The sequence below is a fragment of the Pseudorasbora parva genome, chromosome 12 (genome assembly GCF_024679245.1).
Source record: "Pseudorasbora parva isolate DD20220531a chromosome 12, ASM2467924v1, whole genome shotgun sequence".
Lineage (NCBI taxonomy): Eukaryota > Metazoa > Chordata > Actinopteri > Cypriniformes > Gobionidae > Pseudorasbora > Pseudorasbora parva.
In genome coordinates, this window is record NC_090183.1 from 9,441,257 (window position 1) to 9,458,314 (window position 17,058).

The window sequence follows — 17,058 nt, forward strand, 5'->3', positions numbered from 1 at the left end:
ATAATATGAAAACTAAAAAGATTGTTCTTTTATTTTTTTTACCTTGGTTTGCCTAATGATGCAATAATCACAAAATAAGTTTTTGAAAGTGATTAACAATAAAAACATCTGTATAAAAGTGATTTTTTTTTTTCTGGCCGCCAAACTGCAAGCATTTCAGCACCACGGACAGCTCAAAACAATAGCCGGAGATTCTGTCTCATGCCATCAAATTAATATATTGTACTTATCAAGACCATCTATAATTGAATTGAGTATAAGTAATCATTTCAAAAATCTAACTGTCAGAAACAATAAAAAAACCATTAGGCTTTGGTTGAACTTGCTATAATTGAATATAACTGTCTGAATATACCTTCAGGGTTCTCGTTGTGTAGGCTGTGAGTGTAGAAAAACATTCTTGCTCATCAAACCATTTTAATGGAAGAATAGGGTTGTTTTTATCTGACAGACTTTACATAATAGCATCAATAATAACTTTATAATAATAACTCAGCCTCAAACTCCCCACTGCCCATTGCAAAAGCTCAAATGCAGCATTTTTGATAAGGTTGAGTCAGGATGATCAGAAGGAATGGGAATTGCAGATTCTGTTTAAAATTTTTAAATTGTGAAAAAGTGGAGGCTGTGCAAATAATTATATTCAAATACACTTTATCCATCTAGTGTAAGAGACAAGTGCAGATAATTTCTCCCAGGATAATTAGAGATGCATCCAGCTTTGACAAGTTTAGGATTATTATGACTGTGTCTGTGCAGATTCAAGGAATAAAATGGTGAACATCTCATGAACACAGAGTCTGTAATGTATCTTTCTGATGAGTGCATTTACACACATTAGTCATCAAGCACCACAGGAGCCTGGACAACAAGATTTAAAGGAAATTATTCTGTTTTTGAAGACATGTCTGCAATTAATGGTTGCTGCCATTCACAATGTTTTCTAGTACGTAAAAAATGTGTTGCTTGAAATAAATAATGTTAACTAAAATAAAATATTAATCTTTTTTTCGAGGCAAAATTTCTCATTTCCATTTAGTTTAACTTGTGTAAAGTAAAACTTTGTAACATTCAGTTTGGTGTCTGTTTCATTTTCATGGATTTTTGTGGTATGTTTATACAACGACGTACTCAAAATGGAGGTTTTTGCTTTGCGTTTTTCACGTACAGTACAGACGACAACATTTTAAGATGATCCCAGTTCAAATGGATCCGCAAAGTCGACTTAAAGGTGTCATAAACTGGCTTTTTTTTTAATTACACTGTTGTCTGAGGTCAACTAATGACGTTTGTGTGGTTTTTACATTCAAAAACATCATAACTAATAAGTAATAGGCTATTTTCTACACTGGTTTTGAGGCTGTCTCTAAAACTCTGGGTTTTGATGGACGTGCCGCACTGGAGACTTGGAAGTAAACGCCCACGGCTAGGATTGGATAAGATTTGCATATTTAATCAGCTTAAGCTCCCCTGTCAGTTTAGGGAGAGGAGAGAGTGAGGGAGAAGCGGCAACCGGAATGATTCTCTCAATCACAGGGCTCGTAAATGTCTTTATCAAACAAACACAATGATTTATTTCTCATCAACCCGTGATTGATTGGACTATTATTTTTATTTTACACATTGCCCGCAAGATCGGACGATATAAGCGCGAACCGCGCGCACACACATACACGTTCTCCGCACGCGCCGCCCTTCAGATGTCAACTCGAGAGAGAGAGAGAATAGCAGAACAAGAACGGAATATAATGAGTTTCATCGGCCTACCGGGCTTTGTGAGCCCTGGCCCAAACGTGTCTGTGTCCAGCGTGCTAAAGGTATGCTCTGTTAGACACCTACACATAAGCAAAACGATCTATAACAATGCAGCACTATTACACATAAAAACACGTTTTACTCACATAAATGTGTTGCACCATTCCTGTCAGGTCCAAATCCAGCATTGACCAGAGCAGAGATTAGTTCACTTATGATTCCATATATATTGTTGTTGACCAGCTTGCACGAGCCCTCCATGAGTCGGTGGGTGGGCTACTGGATTAGACGTGCTGTAGAGGTGTGTGTTTCGTCGTGCTGTGACGTCAGTATAAAGCGCAAGACCGTTTGCTGAGCCTGGTGTCTATAAAAGCTTTTCTTTGACTGACAAGGAACTTTTCAACTCTGAAACTTAGAGGATAATCTTATATTACCATGACCTTTTATATATCAAAAGCTTAAGGGAAAGTTGATTTCTCAATTCATCACCCCTTTAAAATGCTGTATTTTGCTGCCAGGCCAGTAGATGGCAATGTCACTTTTTAAAGAAACACCACTCGCGTATAGAATATACACCCAATTTGCATGAGCATGACTTATCACAAATATATGTGTTTGTTATTCAGATAATGGTATTTGTTTTTAAAAACTTGCACTTTAAAATTTTTGCATTTTCAAGAACATTATTTTCGTGTAAGTCCAAATTGCATTTTTTACATTTTTCGTGTAAACGATCCCTTACATTAGACTTGAATATGACAAAGCGACTGCTGCAAATACTTTTGCTCTTTGTGTCAGAAGCAGTGTGATCGCTTGAAGTACATCAGAAATAGAACCACGCATCAGTCTACTCTCGGGAATTTGGTGTGGCATCATGTCGCACCACATCCAATCAGTGTTGACAGCATAATATTATTGTAAAGTTGTAGGTCAGCGATGTTTTGCTCACTGTTGAAGTATTCTATTTCAGATGCAGCGACAGTCTTAGTTTGTATTATTTCCTTTTTTGTTTCCCTGTTTTCTAGAAAATTCTCTTTTGTTGTCATGGCAACTCACTGATTAACGGGTTACTTCAGCAAATAGTATATGGCTTTCTGGGAATTGTAGTCTTTCATCCCCATGAGACAAAAACACACTTTCTGTTTTTTCTCAGTCTAGAAAGCACCAAACTAAAAAATTATTTCCCATTTCTACTACATTAATGACCAAGTTTAATTACAGATTCATCCCTCAGTTTCAGTTGTTCTTTGTCCGTTAGTTTGTCTATGTTAAGTTGGTTGTGTTCCTGTTGTTTCCCTGTTTTCCTGCGTGTTTGTTATTTTGTTTGAATTGTTAAATAAAGTGACTGCTGCGATTAGAACCCGTCTCACAACACTAATTGCAGCAACCACCTGTGCAAACTGAAATAAATAGAAATAAATAAATAAAAGAACTACACCCTAGCGGCAGCAAATCTTTTTTGCAGCCAGGATCGTCTAGCAACTCTCCGTTGGCTTGTGATCTGGAAAAACCTAACTCTGGTCAGGCCAATCACATCATGTACAGAGTCGGTGGGCGGGCAACCATAATGACAACAGAGTTGTGACGGTTCCATGTGCTAACTTAAAACAAAGAAACTCGCAAACATTGGCCTTTCGAATCGGCTTTGGTCGCTTGGAGTTAAGCTTTTCTTTGAGAAAAGAACAAAGAACGGTACTGAAGCGTTGAATACGGCAAAAGTTTAATCTGTCAGCTAGCTCCGCTTTACCTTCTTCATTGCTCTTGTTGGTTGTAGCGCTATTCTATTTCATGCAGAGGGACTTTGAAAGACTTTGAATATCCTGCCGGGGGATTAAGCCTCCCCACAGTGTGTTCCCAGACAAAACATCTTGATGTGGGTCTGGTTTATCAGGCTAACAAAATACAATACACACTACAAAATTACTAAAACTAAAATGAAAATGGCCAATATAAAAATGAATTCAAAATATTAATAATTAATGGAAGCTTGTTTCCGCCACTGAATGAAAAAATAAAAAAGGTCATCTTTATTTCACAATTCTGACTTTTTTTCTAGCAATTGCGAGTTTACACCTTACAATTCTGACTTTTTTTCTTGCACTCTTGACTTTATAGGGGCCCTATCATACACCCGACAGAATGCGACACAGACACAAAGCAAGTTTTTTACATTTAATCATTTAGCTGATGCTTTTATCCAAAGCAACTTACAAAAAGGAGAGAGCAATAGAAGCAATGAAACAAACAAGGGCAACAACCTGTAAGAGCTGTAAGAATTCTCAGTTAATCGAGCACAGTTTAACATTTATTTTTATTTTTTAGACAAACAAACAGAAAATGTAATTGGATAGTTAAGTGTTAGTCTTTATTGGTCAGGTGCAATTGGAAAATGTGTGTCTTAAGATGTTTTTTGAAAATGGCTAGACCTGGCTGCACGATTTGAGATCGGTAGGTCATTCCACCAGGTGGGAACGGTCCAGGAAAATGTCTGTGAGAGCGATTTCATGCCTCTTTGGGATGGAACCACTAGGCGCCGCTCACTCGCAGAACGCAAGCTTCTGGAGGGTGTGTAAGTCTGAACAAGTGAGTCTAGGTATATTGGTGCAGAGCCAGTGTTTGTTTTGTAGGCGAGAACTAGTGCCTTGAATTTGCTGCGAGCAGCCATTGGCAACCAGTGCAGTCTGACGAAGAGAGGCGTAACATGCGCTCTCTTCGGCTCATTAAAGACCACTCTCGCCGCTGCATTCTGGATTAGTTGCAAGGGTTTAAAAGTGAATGCTGGAAGGCCAGCTAGAAGAGCATTACAATAGTCCAGTCTGGAGAGAATAAGATCTTGGACCAGGAGTTATGCGGCCTGTTCTGATAGGAAGGGTCTAATCTTTCTAATGTTGTATAGGCAAATCTGCAGGACCGGGCTATTGCAGTAACAACCCGATACAGTTATCATTTATCAAACCTTTTTTTGCTAGTTTGAGCCAGACACAGTTATCATTTATCAAACTTTTTTTGCTAGTTTGAGCCCGACACAGTTATCATTTTCACGTCCAGCTCCACATTGTTTAAATAGCAAATGCACACGCACCCTTCTGTTCGTCCGTGCTGATCTGAAGACGAGGTGTGTTCAGGGGCATTGTTAGTGCATTACTATTTTGAGGCAACTGAAAACAACTGCACTACTGACCAACAAAACCTGGTCTAAATAACAAAAATAAATGGAGAAGCATTCAGTCTTTTCGCTTTCAAATTGTTTGCCATGTAAATAGCGAATCTGTCATGCAGTGCAACTGGCTTTTAAAGGGAATGGGAGATGAGACTCTGTTTGGTTTTTATTGTACATTCTCCCAAAACACACCCATGACTCATTAAGAGACAAAGTACAACCCTTTTGGACCATGTGCCTGTCGCAGCAAACGTTTTTTTCCATCATTAAACTTGCAAAACTTGATTTGGACACGCTGTAAGTGCACCTGCCCCAGACCATGCACTCAGATTATTAAAATAGGGCTCCATATCTCACAATTGCAAGTTTATATCAGAATATCTGACAAAACGTCAAAATTGCAAGATGTAAACTCTCAATTGCGAGAACAAAAAATGAAGATTGTGAGATAAAAAGTCGAAATGACCTGTTTTAATTTTCACTCTGTGGCAGAAACTAGCTTCCATAAAATATAATACGTATAGTAAAAGAACACGGATTTGCACACAATATAACTACTGGCAAATAATGCCCTGACAAATTATATGCGAGATCATAATAAAGAAAGAACCATCAACACTGCCAACATAAAAGCTTCTATGCTCACAGGATACACTCGCCCAAAGCAGCACCCTGCAAATGTGTAGGCCTGCAGTTTTGAGAGAAATCCATACAGGACTTTGATTAATGCAGCAGCCATGAGCTTTAGTCCTGCATTCCCCCAGCTGAGAGAAGTAATCAGTGTTCTTGTTCTGCCTGCACAGAGACAGAAAGAAAAAGAAACTACAGAGGGAAGGGGGCGTTAGCAGAGGGCCCAGTATACATAATCGTGATGTTTCCCTTGTTTGTTTGATTATGTGGTTTGAAAATGCCGACTATTAGACTTCCCAGGGGGCCTCAGAGAAAGTGATTGAAAAAGAGAGGTTGCTCAGTGGGGGGTTACTGACTTATTGCAAAAGCGGAGCACTTAACACTTCAGTGCCTTTGGTGCGTTTAGGTTCATAACCTTGCTGTTTTTTTGGAGTGCACTCCTCTAGATTGCTTGTGTGACATTACAAAAGTGGAGAGGGGTTTGTGTATTCTCAGAAAGTTCAAATTAAATCCTTTGTCACAGGTTTAGTCAGACCTTTTCATGTTTTAAACCTGAATGTTTGAAGTGCCAAAAATCATCCAACAATATTATATATTAATTTTTGTAACTCTTTAATTTATTCTTACACTCACCAAAGCTGCATTTATCTGATAAAAAATACAATAAAAAAGCAATATTGTGAAATGTTGCTTGAAATTATGTATTTTGTATTTTTAAATGTTATTTATTCCTGTGATGGCAGAGCTGAATTTTCTTCAGTGTCACATGATAATAATTCTGATATGGCGTTTTGGTGTTCAAGAAGCATTTCTTATTATTACCAATGTTGAAAAAAGTTGTGCTGCTTAACATTTCTGTAACAATGTAAAAGTCCATATTTCCACTTTTAATCCGTTTAAAAGTGGCGAGGCCACTTTGAGTGACAGGTGGATTGACGTTTGTCTGCTGTCTGTTAGTCATCATGTTAACTCAGCTACGCCCCTATACTGCCTCTTTGCTCTTTTTGATGTGCGGTGAGGCACTGGCATGATGACAACGGCCAGCTCGACCCTACTTTACGCTTCAAAACTACTCTTCAGAATCCTACGGGTGATGTCACAGACACTACGTCCATATTTTTTTACAGTCTAAGGTTTTTACCCTATTATTCCCTATGTTAATCCACAGGATATAGTTTGGGCATCTCTGATTTAAATTCTACCTTATGTCATTACAAACTTGAGATGTGCGAAAGTGGATTACTTAAATGTTTTATTTAAAGCTGCAGTCCGTAACTTTTTTGGGTTAAAAATTATCCAAAATAAATTTTTGAGCAAGTACATAACCAGCCAGTGTTCAAAACGATCTCCCCACCGTAGCTCGATTTACAGCAGTAAGCTTGTAATAATATTTTTATTTCCAGTGGTACTGGTGGATTTCCGCGGGAAATTCAAGCATGTTTGAGTCATTACGTCACATCTGTACACATAAAGAAGGAGTCCCGGTTATCACATGTGAGGATGTTGGAAGTGGAGATAGCCTTTTCTCACACCACTTGATATAATTTAACTTATCAATTTGATGGCGGATCCAAAAAGGTTCAAACGACAGTCACCAGTGACAACTGGAGATTCATCCGTTGTAAAATGCAAAAGTCTTCGGACTTCGGAGTGAAAAAAAAGAGACTTCACCCGGGCGATGCGAAAACAAGGATAATTAAAGGTGGCGCGAACTCCGTGTTTTTTCAGCTGGACAGGTAAGACATTTCAATCGTTGAATTAGGCTATGTAACAGAAGCACACCTGTTTGCTTAATTCATGCAGTTAAGGAGTTTTCCTTTGTTGTGCCTTTCTCGTTTTGCTATGTGCATTATGGTAACATCAGTTGTTTTGTGCTTGCTATGAGAGGGAGCTTCACCTCTACTCCACATTAATGTGTTGGTATATGACAATTAGAAATTAAACTGCACAGAAATGGAAACTGTTCTACAGGTAGCCCTAATACGCATTAAATGTAGTCACGCAATCCTGATAACATTAACAGTTTGAAAAAGTATAATTTGCAGTTTGACGTGATATGATAAACGATCGTTAGATTAATCATCGCGATGTATTGCAATGCTTTTTTCTCCTTAGTTGGTCAGAACAAAAGAGGATGAGCTACTTACTTGTTCAGATGACATTCTTATGTCGGTCATACTTTCAAACAGTAAAGTCTGTGATTGTGAATGACAGTATCCACACCGGGTGACTGACAGCGCTTCTCCTGACAGCAGCACATTTGATTCCTCCGCGCTGTGCCGACCGGGGCACTACTCACGTAGAGCTGATAATTCCACGAATAACTGCAATTGCAGTTTTCGAACATAGATGGCGACAAAGAGGAAAAACTACGGACTGCAGCTTTAAATATACTAACGACTTCTTTGAATGAAGAAAAACTACATTACCCAGGATGCTGTACAGACAATTACACCAATCAGAGAGTCGGGAGGGAAAAAAAGCCAAAATAGCTCTTTCGCTCCGCCTAATCCATAGCCTGGCTCTGTCCTCCTACATACTTCCGCTCAATTTTAATTTTCCTTCAGTACTCTGTCTGGGACTGCGGTGTATTCTTAGGTTTTCTCTGAACAAATTTTAACCGGTCCAATCAATGAACAGAGGGAGTGGCTGAGAACAATGACGTTGATGTCGTGCACTAGTTTGAGTTGTAGTTCAGTAATGGCGGCGGAAAAAGATGTGAACGAAACCATTCGATCCGTTTTGGCACCGCGGCCGAATATCCAGAAGTTAAAGCCGGAGCAAGAGCAATCTTTGCTGAGTTCTGTTGATGGCCATGATGGTGTGGCCCTCCTCCCCTGTCAGATTTTCAAAAAAATCTTTTTTTGCTTCAAATCAAAGTTTGTAATGTTAAGATAAACCTTGTAGCTGGTTGGCTTGGTTTTAAATTTTTAAAGTCCTATTGGGAAAATCCCAAATTCACAGAAAATTTGAATATTAGCGGAAACAGTGCTTTGGCACTGTGTGCAGGTGCCAAGTTCTGTTTGAAAATGAAATCTGCATCTCCATAAAGTTGGTCAGCAGCAGGAAGCATGAAGTGCTCTAAAACCTCCTGTTATTCAGCTGCGTTGACCTTGACAGTGGACCAACACCAGCAGATGACATGGCACCCCAAATTATCACTGACTGGAAACTTTACACTGGACCTCAAGCAACGTGGATTGTGTGCATCTCCTCTCTTCCTCCAGACCCTGGGACCCTGATTTCCAAAGAAAATGCAAAATTTACTTTCATCAGAGAACATATCTTTGGACCACTCAGCAGTCCTTTTTGTCTTTAGCCCAGCCGAGACGCTTCTGACACTGTCTGTTTTTTTCAAGAGTGTCTTAACTCAAGGAATGCGACAGCTGAAACCCATGTCTTTCATACGTCTGTGCGTAGTGGTTCTTTGTGCAATCCAGCTGTAGTCCACTGTTTGTGAATCTGGTTTCTGGTTGTGAATGGGTTTTGTTTCACAATCCTCTTCAGGGTGTGGTTATCCCAATTGCTTGTAAACTTTTTTCTACCACATCTTTTCCGTCTCTTTGCCTCTCTATTAATGTGCTTGGACACAGAGCTCTGTGAACAGCCAGCCTCTTTTGCAATGACCGTTTGTGTCTTGCCCTCCTTGTGTCAATGGTCATTTTATGGACAACTGTCAAGTCAGCAGTCTTCCCCATGATTGTGTGGCCTACAGAACAAGACTGAAAGACCACTGAAAGGCCTTTGCAGGTGTTTTGAGTGAATTAGATGATTAGAGTGTGGCACCAGGTGTCTTCAATATTGAACCTTTTAACGGTATTCTAATTTTACTGAAGATTTTTTCGAAGAGATACAGAATTTGGGATTTTTCTTAATTATCAGTTTCAAATTAAAAGAATCATCCAAATTAAAAGAAATAAACATTTGAAATATATCAGTCTGTGTGTAATGAACGAATATTATATACAAGTTTCACTTTTTGAATGGAATTTGTGGAATAAATCAACTTTTGATGATATTCTAATTATATGACTAGCCCCTGTACTTTTCAAAAAAGTTTTCAACTAAAAACAGAAACGTTTTTATGAGTTTTAGCCGTTCAGCCGTTCTTTTGAAAATGGTTTCAAGTGGAAGTTTTTTTATTTATTTATTATTATACCGTTATCGTCTCAATGTAAACTACAAAAACATGAAATGCTTGAGAATGGTGATTTCACAATCATGAATGCACACGCCAGTAGCTACTTGACAGCAGAATTGACATCAAATACTTTTGCACTGCTATGCATAATACCGCGATTTTAGACTTTTTTGTTTTGTTTTTTGATAATGAAAAAAATGTATATTTTTGAGTAAATTGTGACTTTAAAAGGTACCAGATGTTTAGAGAGAATGCAAAAATGCAACAGATATTCTACTGTATGTGGGTCATTTTTTGAATTTCTGGGCTTCTCTCCCATTCTCTGACAGCTTGAGAAGGATCATGTACTGTTGGTGAGGAGGAGTGATGGAGCGCTGCCGCCGATTCTACTCTCTGTGTCTCTCATCACAGGCCGCTTGCTCGTTCTGGTAATGCGCCATGATGCTCTCTGCTCTGCTGTGATTTTTATGGTGCCGTCAGCCAAGTGCGTTGAGAAATGGTTCACCATAGATCACTGAGTCAGCGTCTCTCGCCATTGCAGATATACAGCCCTGAGAGGGCGGGCTTGAGATTCTGCAAAACATTCGATGGATCTAAATTGCTGTCTTACAAGGCTTAGAAGTGGACTGCAATTTTAAATAATATGGAAGCCAAATTATAAAACTCCAATAAAGTCCAATATTTCACGTCTCTAATGTCTTAAAATGTCTTGGGCTTTTTAAACCCACTTAAAAAAAATATATACGGTTGTTTCAGTGAACAAATAATAGTGTAATAACCTTTTTTACCTAAAAAAAAAAAAAAAAAACATTTCGCAAGAATTTTATTACAAGCCCTTGCTTTCTTTGCTATAGTCTGTTGCCATAGTTTTTTATTGTTTATTTTAAATATTTTTCTTAACCACATTAATGTTCTCCACATGCTTGGGTCTTTAGTTATGCTGAAGTGGGGGGAAAAGCTAAAAAAAACCCACAAAACACAATGAATACATGCTGCAGACAATTTGAACAACATGGAGGATTGAAATTGGAACACGGTCTCCAGGAGAAGCATTTTGCTGTGACAGAGACAGGTCTAATATGATGATTGATAGCTGTGTGTGAGCTTGACAAAGATCAGTGCTGACTCGAGGTTTGAGCTGCTGATCCAGTAAGCTGTGTCCCGCGTCATTATATTTATTTATTTATTTATTTTATTTAATGGAACTCTAAACTGTTGAATATACTTTTAAGGTCTTTTCAAGTTTTTTCATGTAATATAGCTGTTTGTAAATGTAAAAGATGATAAATGGAGTTATGGTCTCCCAATATTGTCCCAATAATAGCCTGAAAAAAATCGCTGTGAATTCTTGGCTTTCTCCTCAAATTTACGTAGTAATACATTTGCATAATGCCAGCCTATATGGTTATCATTGCTGCCCATGATGACCCGCCATAAAATACACTAGTTGGAAGAGTTTGGTTCGTGTTATCGACATGTCAGGATGCTTTTCTGCCCTGTGAAAGCAAATCCACTGTGCATGCACTTCCAAACGATGAGGACTCTCAGACTCGAATTGATACGGTAAAACTGATGGCATTGTTACTGTTCGTATCACTTTTATCTGAAATTGCCCCCTATACCCTAAAGGTGCCCTAGAATGATTTGAAACAATATGTTAAATTGTTCTCTGATATCTACATAGAGGGTATGTGGCTTATTTAAGGGCAAAAATTGTCCAGATACAGTTTTACAGGTCCCTATAAATTGTCCCTAGGATTTAATGCTCTGTTTTTGCCTTATTTGGAAGAGTCATGAATATTAATGTTGAGCTCTGCTCTGATTGGCTTAGTTTTGCAGCTCAGCTGTTCAGCTCGTGAGTCCTGACAGAACACAGACTGACTGAATGACACTTTAAGCAAAACATCTCAAATGGAGATTTATAAAATGCAGCCTTGATAAAATAGTTTAAGTGAAAAAATGTATACAAAATAACCATATACCAAAAAATAACCAAAATGTCCAGTTAAACCAGACCTCTCCTATAGTTTTAAATTATGGCTGAGAACATTTGGTTGAATTAAACTATACAGGCTAATTCTGAGTAGGATCTTGGCACTAGGCCCCTGTCGCATGGGTTTGTCCCTGGCTTTGCTCTGTTCTCTCTCAGCCTTCTGTGCCACCCTCCAGTCTTGCAGAACTTAGCTTTCCGCCACCGCTGGCCTGGTTGCGTGCCAGCTCCATCCCCTCTAGAGGGCTTGGCATGGCATTAAAGCTCTCTTACCCAGCATGCTGAACTGCAGTGGCATTGAGCCGGATCTCATTCGGGCAAGAGTTCTGTGTCCTCCCTGTTGGGCAGCCTGGCCTGATCATAATCAACAGTGGCGTTACTAGGATGCCATCCTGCCGTGGGAATTTGGATACGAGACAATGAAAAACTATATACAACAAATACAATTTAAATAAATTTTTCCACAGCAAAAAATAAATAAAAATATATATATATATATATATATATATATATATATATATATATATATATATATATATATATATATATTTGGATAAATGGATAAACAGGTAAACTAAGGATCCATCATCATGGGCTTCAGTATTACACACACAGTAAGTTTGTAAGGTATTTGCAGTTTTGCAACCACATCCAGCTATAAGCTTGGCTGCACACTGCATCATTATGATAGCTTTAGACTGACCAGGAAACCGAACACCATGAGCACCACGCCAGAGAGGATCAAGTCTTTAACAAATGACATGCCTTACACATGCTTGTGCTATATTTGATGCAGTAAGATTGCTGGAGTGCAGTGTAAGTGTCGTAAGTGCACTCTCTATCCTCTCGAGTCTATCTTAATAACTCTGATGCCATTTTTGCCCTCCCCTTTGGATCTAAGGCAGACGGGTTGTTATGGGATTGCCTGCGAAATATTTTTTTTAAGGCATGTCGGAAGCTTATGAGCATGAGGAGTTTCTGAAGACATAAATTATCACACAACATCATGAGACTCTCATAGTGCCTGAGACGCATGCCCGCCGGTAGCAACGTCATTGTAACTTTCAAGGCCCAGAGAGGTAGTAAAGACATCGTTAAAATAGTCCATGACTCCAGCAGATCGACCTTAATGTTATGAAGCGACGAGAATACTTTGGGTGTGCAAAAGCAAAGAAAAGTAAAAAATTTATTCAACAATTTATTCTCTTCCATGTCAGTCTCCTTCACTGGTCACGTGGGAAAAACAAAAGTGCAGCATTTCCGGGTCCTACATCAGAATGCCGGCTCATTATTGGCTGACGCTGTTCCCATGAGCGTCACAAAACATGCGTGCGATGCTTACCAATAAAGAGCCACTGTTCTGACAGAACCTGGAAGCGCTGCACTTTGTTTTGAACAGAGACTGACATGGAGGAGAATAATTGTTTTTTGAGGGGCGCACAAAAAGTACTCTCGTTACTTCATAACATTAAGGTTGAACCACTGTAGTTACATGGACTACGAGCGATAGATTTTTACAGTATTTAACAAGTTTGTTTGCCCTTATAATCTTAAGATATTAGGTTAGTTGGCTTGCTGTCCACTGATAATGGACTCAATGAAGCAACTGGTCTCTGATTACCCCCACAGTGACTAAAGGATTAGGGCAAGGTACCCAAGATAAAGGTGGAGTTGGGGAGGTGCGGTGGGATGCTGGAAGAGCTGAGGCTGAGGAGAGGTAAGCAGCTGCTTATATATTCAGGTTGTTGATTGTTGATTGGAAGATTAGATGGGCTCGCTCCTCCCTAAATTACATTTAGGAACAATTAATTTATGTTGATTTTAGTTATTAAAAATACAGTTGAACAATGTTTGTTCGTGTAGTTCACACTGTTCTAACATTATCTAATGTTAACAGATACAACTTGTGTGTATTAGTTCTGCCATCACAAAATGGCTTTTAAAAATATTTGATAAATGATTCTCTGTGAGCTGTTCCTGAAGCTTTGGAATTAATTTCCCTGGGACCTGAAAAGGGAATTTTGAAGGAAATTCTCTCAGGTAATATGCCACATATATATACTATATATATATATATATATATAAAGCTGTGTTCCGATTAACCGGGTGCCTATGCAGTGTTCACTGGACTGTACTCTGAGCATGCGATATCTGTTGCATTTTTTGTTCAATATACAGGTCCTTCTCAAAAAATTTGCATATTGTGATAAAGTTCATTATTTTCCATAATGTAATGATAAAAATTTAACTTTCATATATTTTAGATTCATTGCACACCAACTGAAATATTTCAGGTCTTTTATTGTTTTAATACTGATGATTTTGGCATACAGCTCATGAAAACCCAAAATTCCCATCTCAAAAAATTAGCATATTTCATCCGACATAAAGAAAAGAAAAGTGTTTTTAATACAAAAATAGTCAACCTTCAAATAATTACGTTCAGTTATGCACTCAATACTTGGTCGGGAATCCTTTTGCAGAAATGACTGCTTCAGTGCGGCGTGGCGTGGAGGCGATCAGCCTGTGGCACTGCTGAGGGGTTATGGAGGCCCAGGATGCTTCGATAGCGGCCTTAAGCTCATCCAGAGTGTTGGGTCTTGCGTCTCTCAACTTTCTCTTCACAATATCCCACAGATTCTCTCTGGGGTTCAGGTCAGGAGAGTTGGCAGGCCAGTTGAGCACAGTAATACCATGGTCAGTAAACCATTTACCAGTGGTTTTGGCACTGTGAGCAGGTGCCATGCCGTGCTGAAAAACGAAATCTTCATCTCCATAAAGCTTTTCAGCAGATGGAAGCATGAAGTGCTCCAAAATCTCCTGATAGCTAGCTGCATTGACCCTGCCCTTGATAAAACACAGTGGACCAACACCAGCAGCTGACATGGCACCCCAGACCATCACTGACTGTGGGTACTGGACACTGGACTTCAGGCATTTGGGCATTTCCTTCTCCCCAGTCTTCCTCCAGACTCTGGCACCCTGATTTCCGAATGACATGCAAAATTTGCTTTCATCCAAAAAAAGTACTTTGGACCACTGAGCAACAGTCCAGTGCTGCTTCTCTGTAGCCCAACAGTGTCTTGACCTGGGGAATGCGGCACCTGTAGCCCATTTCCTGCACACGCCTGTATGTTTACCTGGATGTTTCTACTCCAGACTCAGTCCACTGCTTCCGCAGGTCCCCCAAAGTCTGGAATCGGTCCTTCTCCACAATCTTCCTCAAGGTCCGGTCACCTCTTCTCGTTGTGCAGCGTTTTTTGCCACACTTTTTCCTACCCACAGACTTCCCACTGAGGGCCTTGATACAGCACTCTGGGAACAGCCTATTCGTTCAGAAATTTCTTTCTGTGTCTTACCCTCTCGCTTGAGGGTGTCAACGATGGCCTTCTGGACAGCAGTCGGGTCGGCAGTCTTACCCATGATTGCGGTTTTGAGTAATGAACCAGGCTGGGAGTTTTTAAAAGCCCTTTTTGCAGGTGTTTAGAGTTCATTAGTTGATTCAGATGATTAGGTTAATAGCTCGTTTAGAGAACCTTTTCATGATATGCTAATTTTTGGAGATAGGAATTTGGGGTTTTCATGAGCTGTATGCCAAAATCATCAGTATTAAAAAAATAAAAGACCTGAAATATTTCAGTTGGAGTGCAATGAATCTATAATATATGAAAGGTTAATTTTTATCATTACATTATGGAAAATAATGAACTTTATCACAATATGCTAATTTTTTGAGAAGGACCTGGCATATTACCTGAGAAAATCAGTATAATTTCCTTCAAAAATTCACTTTAGGTTCACAAATGCACATTTTATCCCTTCTAAAAGTTTATTTGATGCCTTTCAGAGTGGCTTTGCTCTAGTTGAATAATCCTGTCCTCCAGTAAGTATTTGTTATATATAAAAAATTCTGTCAGCCCATTTATGTCACAGAAACTCCTTTGCGGCTTGCACTGCCACTAAAGCATTCATTATAAAAAAACTCAGTCTAACAGCATGTCAGGGCTGTATCATCACTTCGGTGCTCCATTCAATAAGAAGTAGATTGTCAAAACTGCTATGAGTCATTATTTTGTCTCAGGATTTTAGAATTTACAGGAGTTTTAGGAGATTATAGATCACAGCAGGCAAGGTGAGCAGCCAGAAGGTTGAGAATGAATCCTTATAAATCATTATCGGTGAAAAACACATTGGGGTTTTCCTTTCCTAAGGGAGTTCTTCAAAGGGAAACCTTTTCACTGAGCACAGGCACACATTCAAGAGGCAGAACGTTCTGGAATGTATCTTTGAGAAAGAAAAAGCTTGTTATGTCAGCCTTGCCTCGGTAACTTCAGCAGACAAGCGTACATCAAAGACAGCAAATGCTCAATTACTGAGGAAACACTGCAAGTTACAACTTACATCAACTGTTTAAATTTCCATGAGGGTTCTATATGGGAACCAAACTTTTTTCTAGGTGTAGGTATAAAGTAATATGAAACCAGAGGGTGGTAATACTCCAATATACTGTGCTAATGGACAATACTCTATTTGAGTTTGTAGAATGAAATTAATTTAAGATTGATTGAAATATCAGCAGTGAAATATTTATTATGTCCTACTGTGAGTTTCTTAGCTCTGAAAACTGTTCTGTCAATGAAGTATTCACATACTTTTGCACATACTTCAGAGTGCCCACATTTTTGTGTTCAAGACAGAAGCAGTTGTTTGTATTCCCACAAATCAAACCCACCGTTGAGGTAGGCCTACAACATTAGCAGTATGCAAAGAATTATGGGACAAAAGTTTATCACTTTTATTTGGTTTTAATCCACATTTCAGCAATAAAATCTAATTGCTTTTCCACCATCAGGCCAAATGGTTACCTTTGCTGACTCGGTGCCGCTGTGTACAGATTTTGCGTTTATCATCCAAAAACTGACACCTTGGAGAAGTGTTGTTTGAGTGCTGAGACTAAAGAGTCAGCACTAAACAGTGTTTTCATCATTCCAGGTATGCTGTCAGTCTGTTGTAATGTGCACATTACAGCCATTGTAAATCCACAAGATCGTAAGTGCACATGAAGTGTGCCTTTTGGGACAGGGCCATTATTGCAGATTCATTAAAAACGATTTACTCATTCAAGTCCGCAAGTGACTAAAGCAGTGTTCCGATTAACAGGGTGCCTACGCAGTGTTCACTGCACTGAACTCTGCGCATGCGATATCTGTTGATTTTTTGTTCATTTAAAAAGGAAAAAGGGGTGCATTATTATTTCTACAGTAAATTAGAAGGAGATGTATAGGCTTCAGAGAAATGTTTTAGTTAATTTAGTTTGTCAGCATTGTTATTCATCAAATAAAACAAAACTCAGCAGTTTTTGGTTATCCCATACAGTATATT

The 17,058-nt window shown here is 38.9% G+C and overlaps 1 protein-coding gene across 3 annotated transcripts in view; it reads left to right on the forward strand.

Moving 5' to 3' along the window:
- Nucleotides 1-17,058, forward strand: part of cldn10d (claudin 10d) — a 33,017-nt gene that overhangs the window by 4,263 nt on the left and 11,696 nt on the right. For 2 of the 3 annotated variants that reach the window (XM_067458981.1, XM_067458982.1), the window contains exon 2: nucleotides 10,016-10,114. The exons of the other annotated variant lie outside the window; for it this stretch is intronic. In XM_067458981.1, the coding sequence (XP_067315082.1) occupies nucleotides 10,053-10,114 (62 nt within the window). In that variant the 5' untranslated portion in view covers nucleotides 10,016-10,052. The remainder of the gene's footprint in view (nucleotides 1-10,015; nucleotides 10,115-17,058) is intronic. 3 annotated transcript variants of the gene reach the window in all.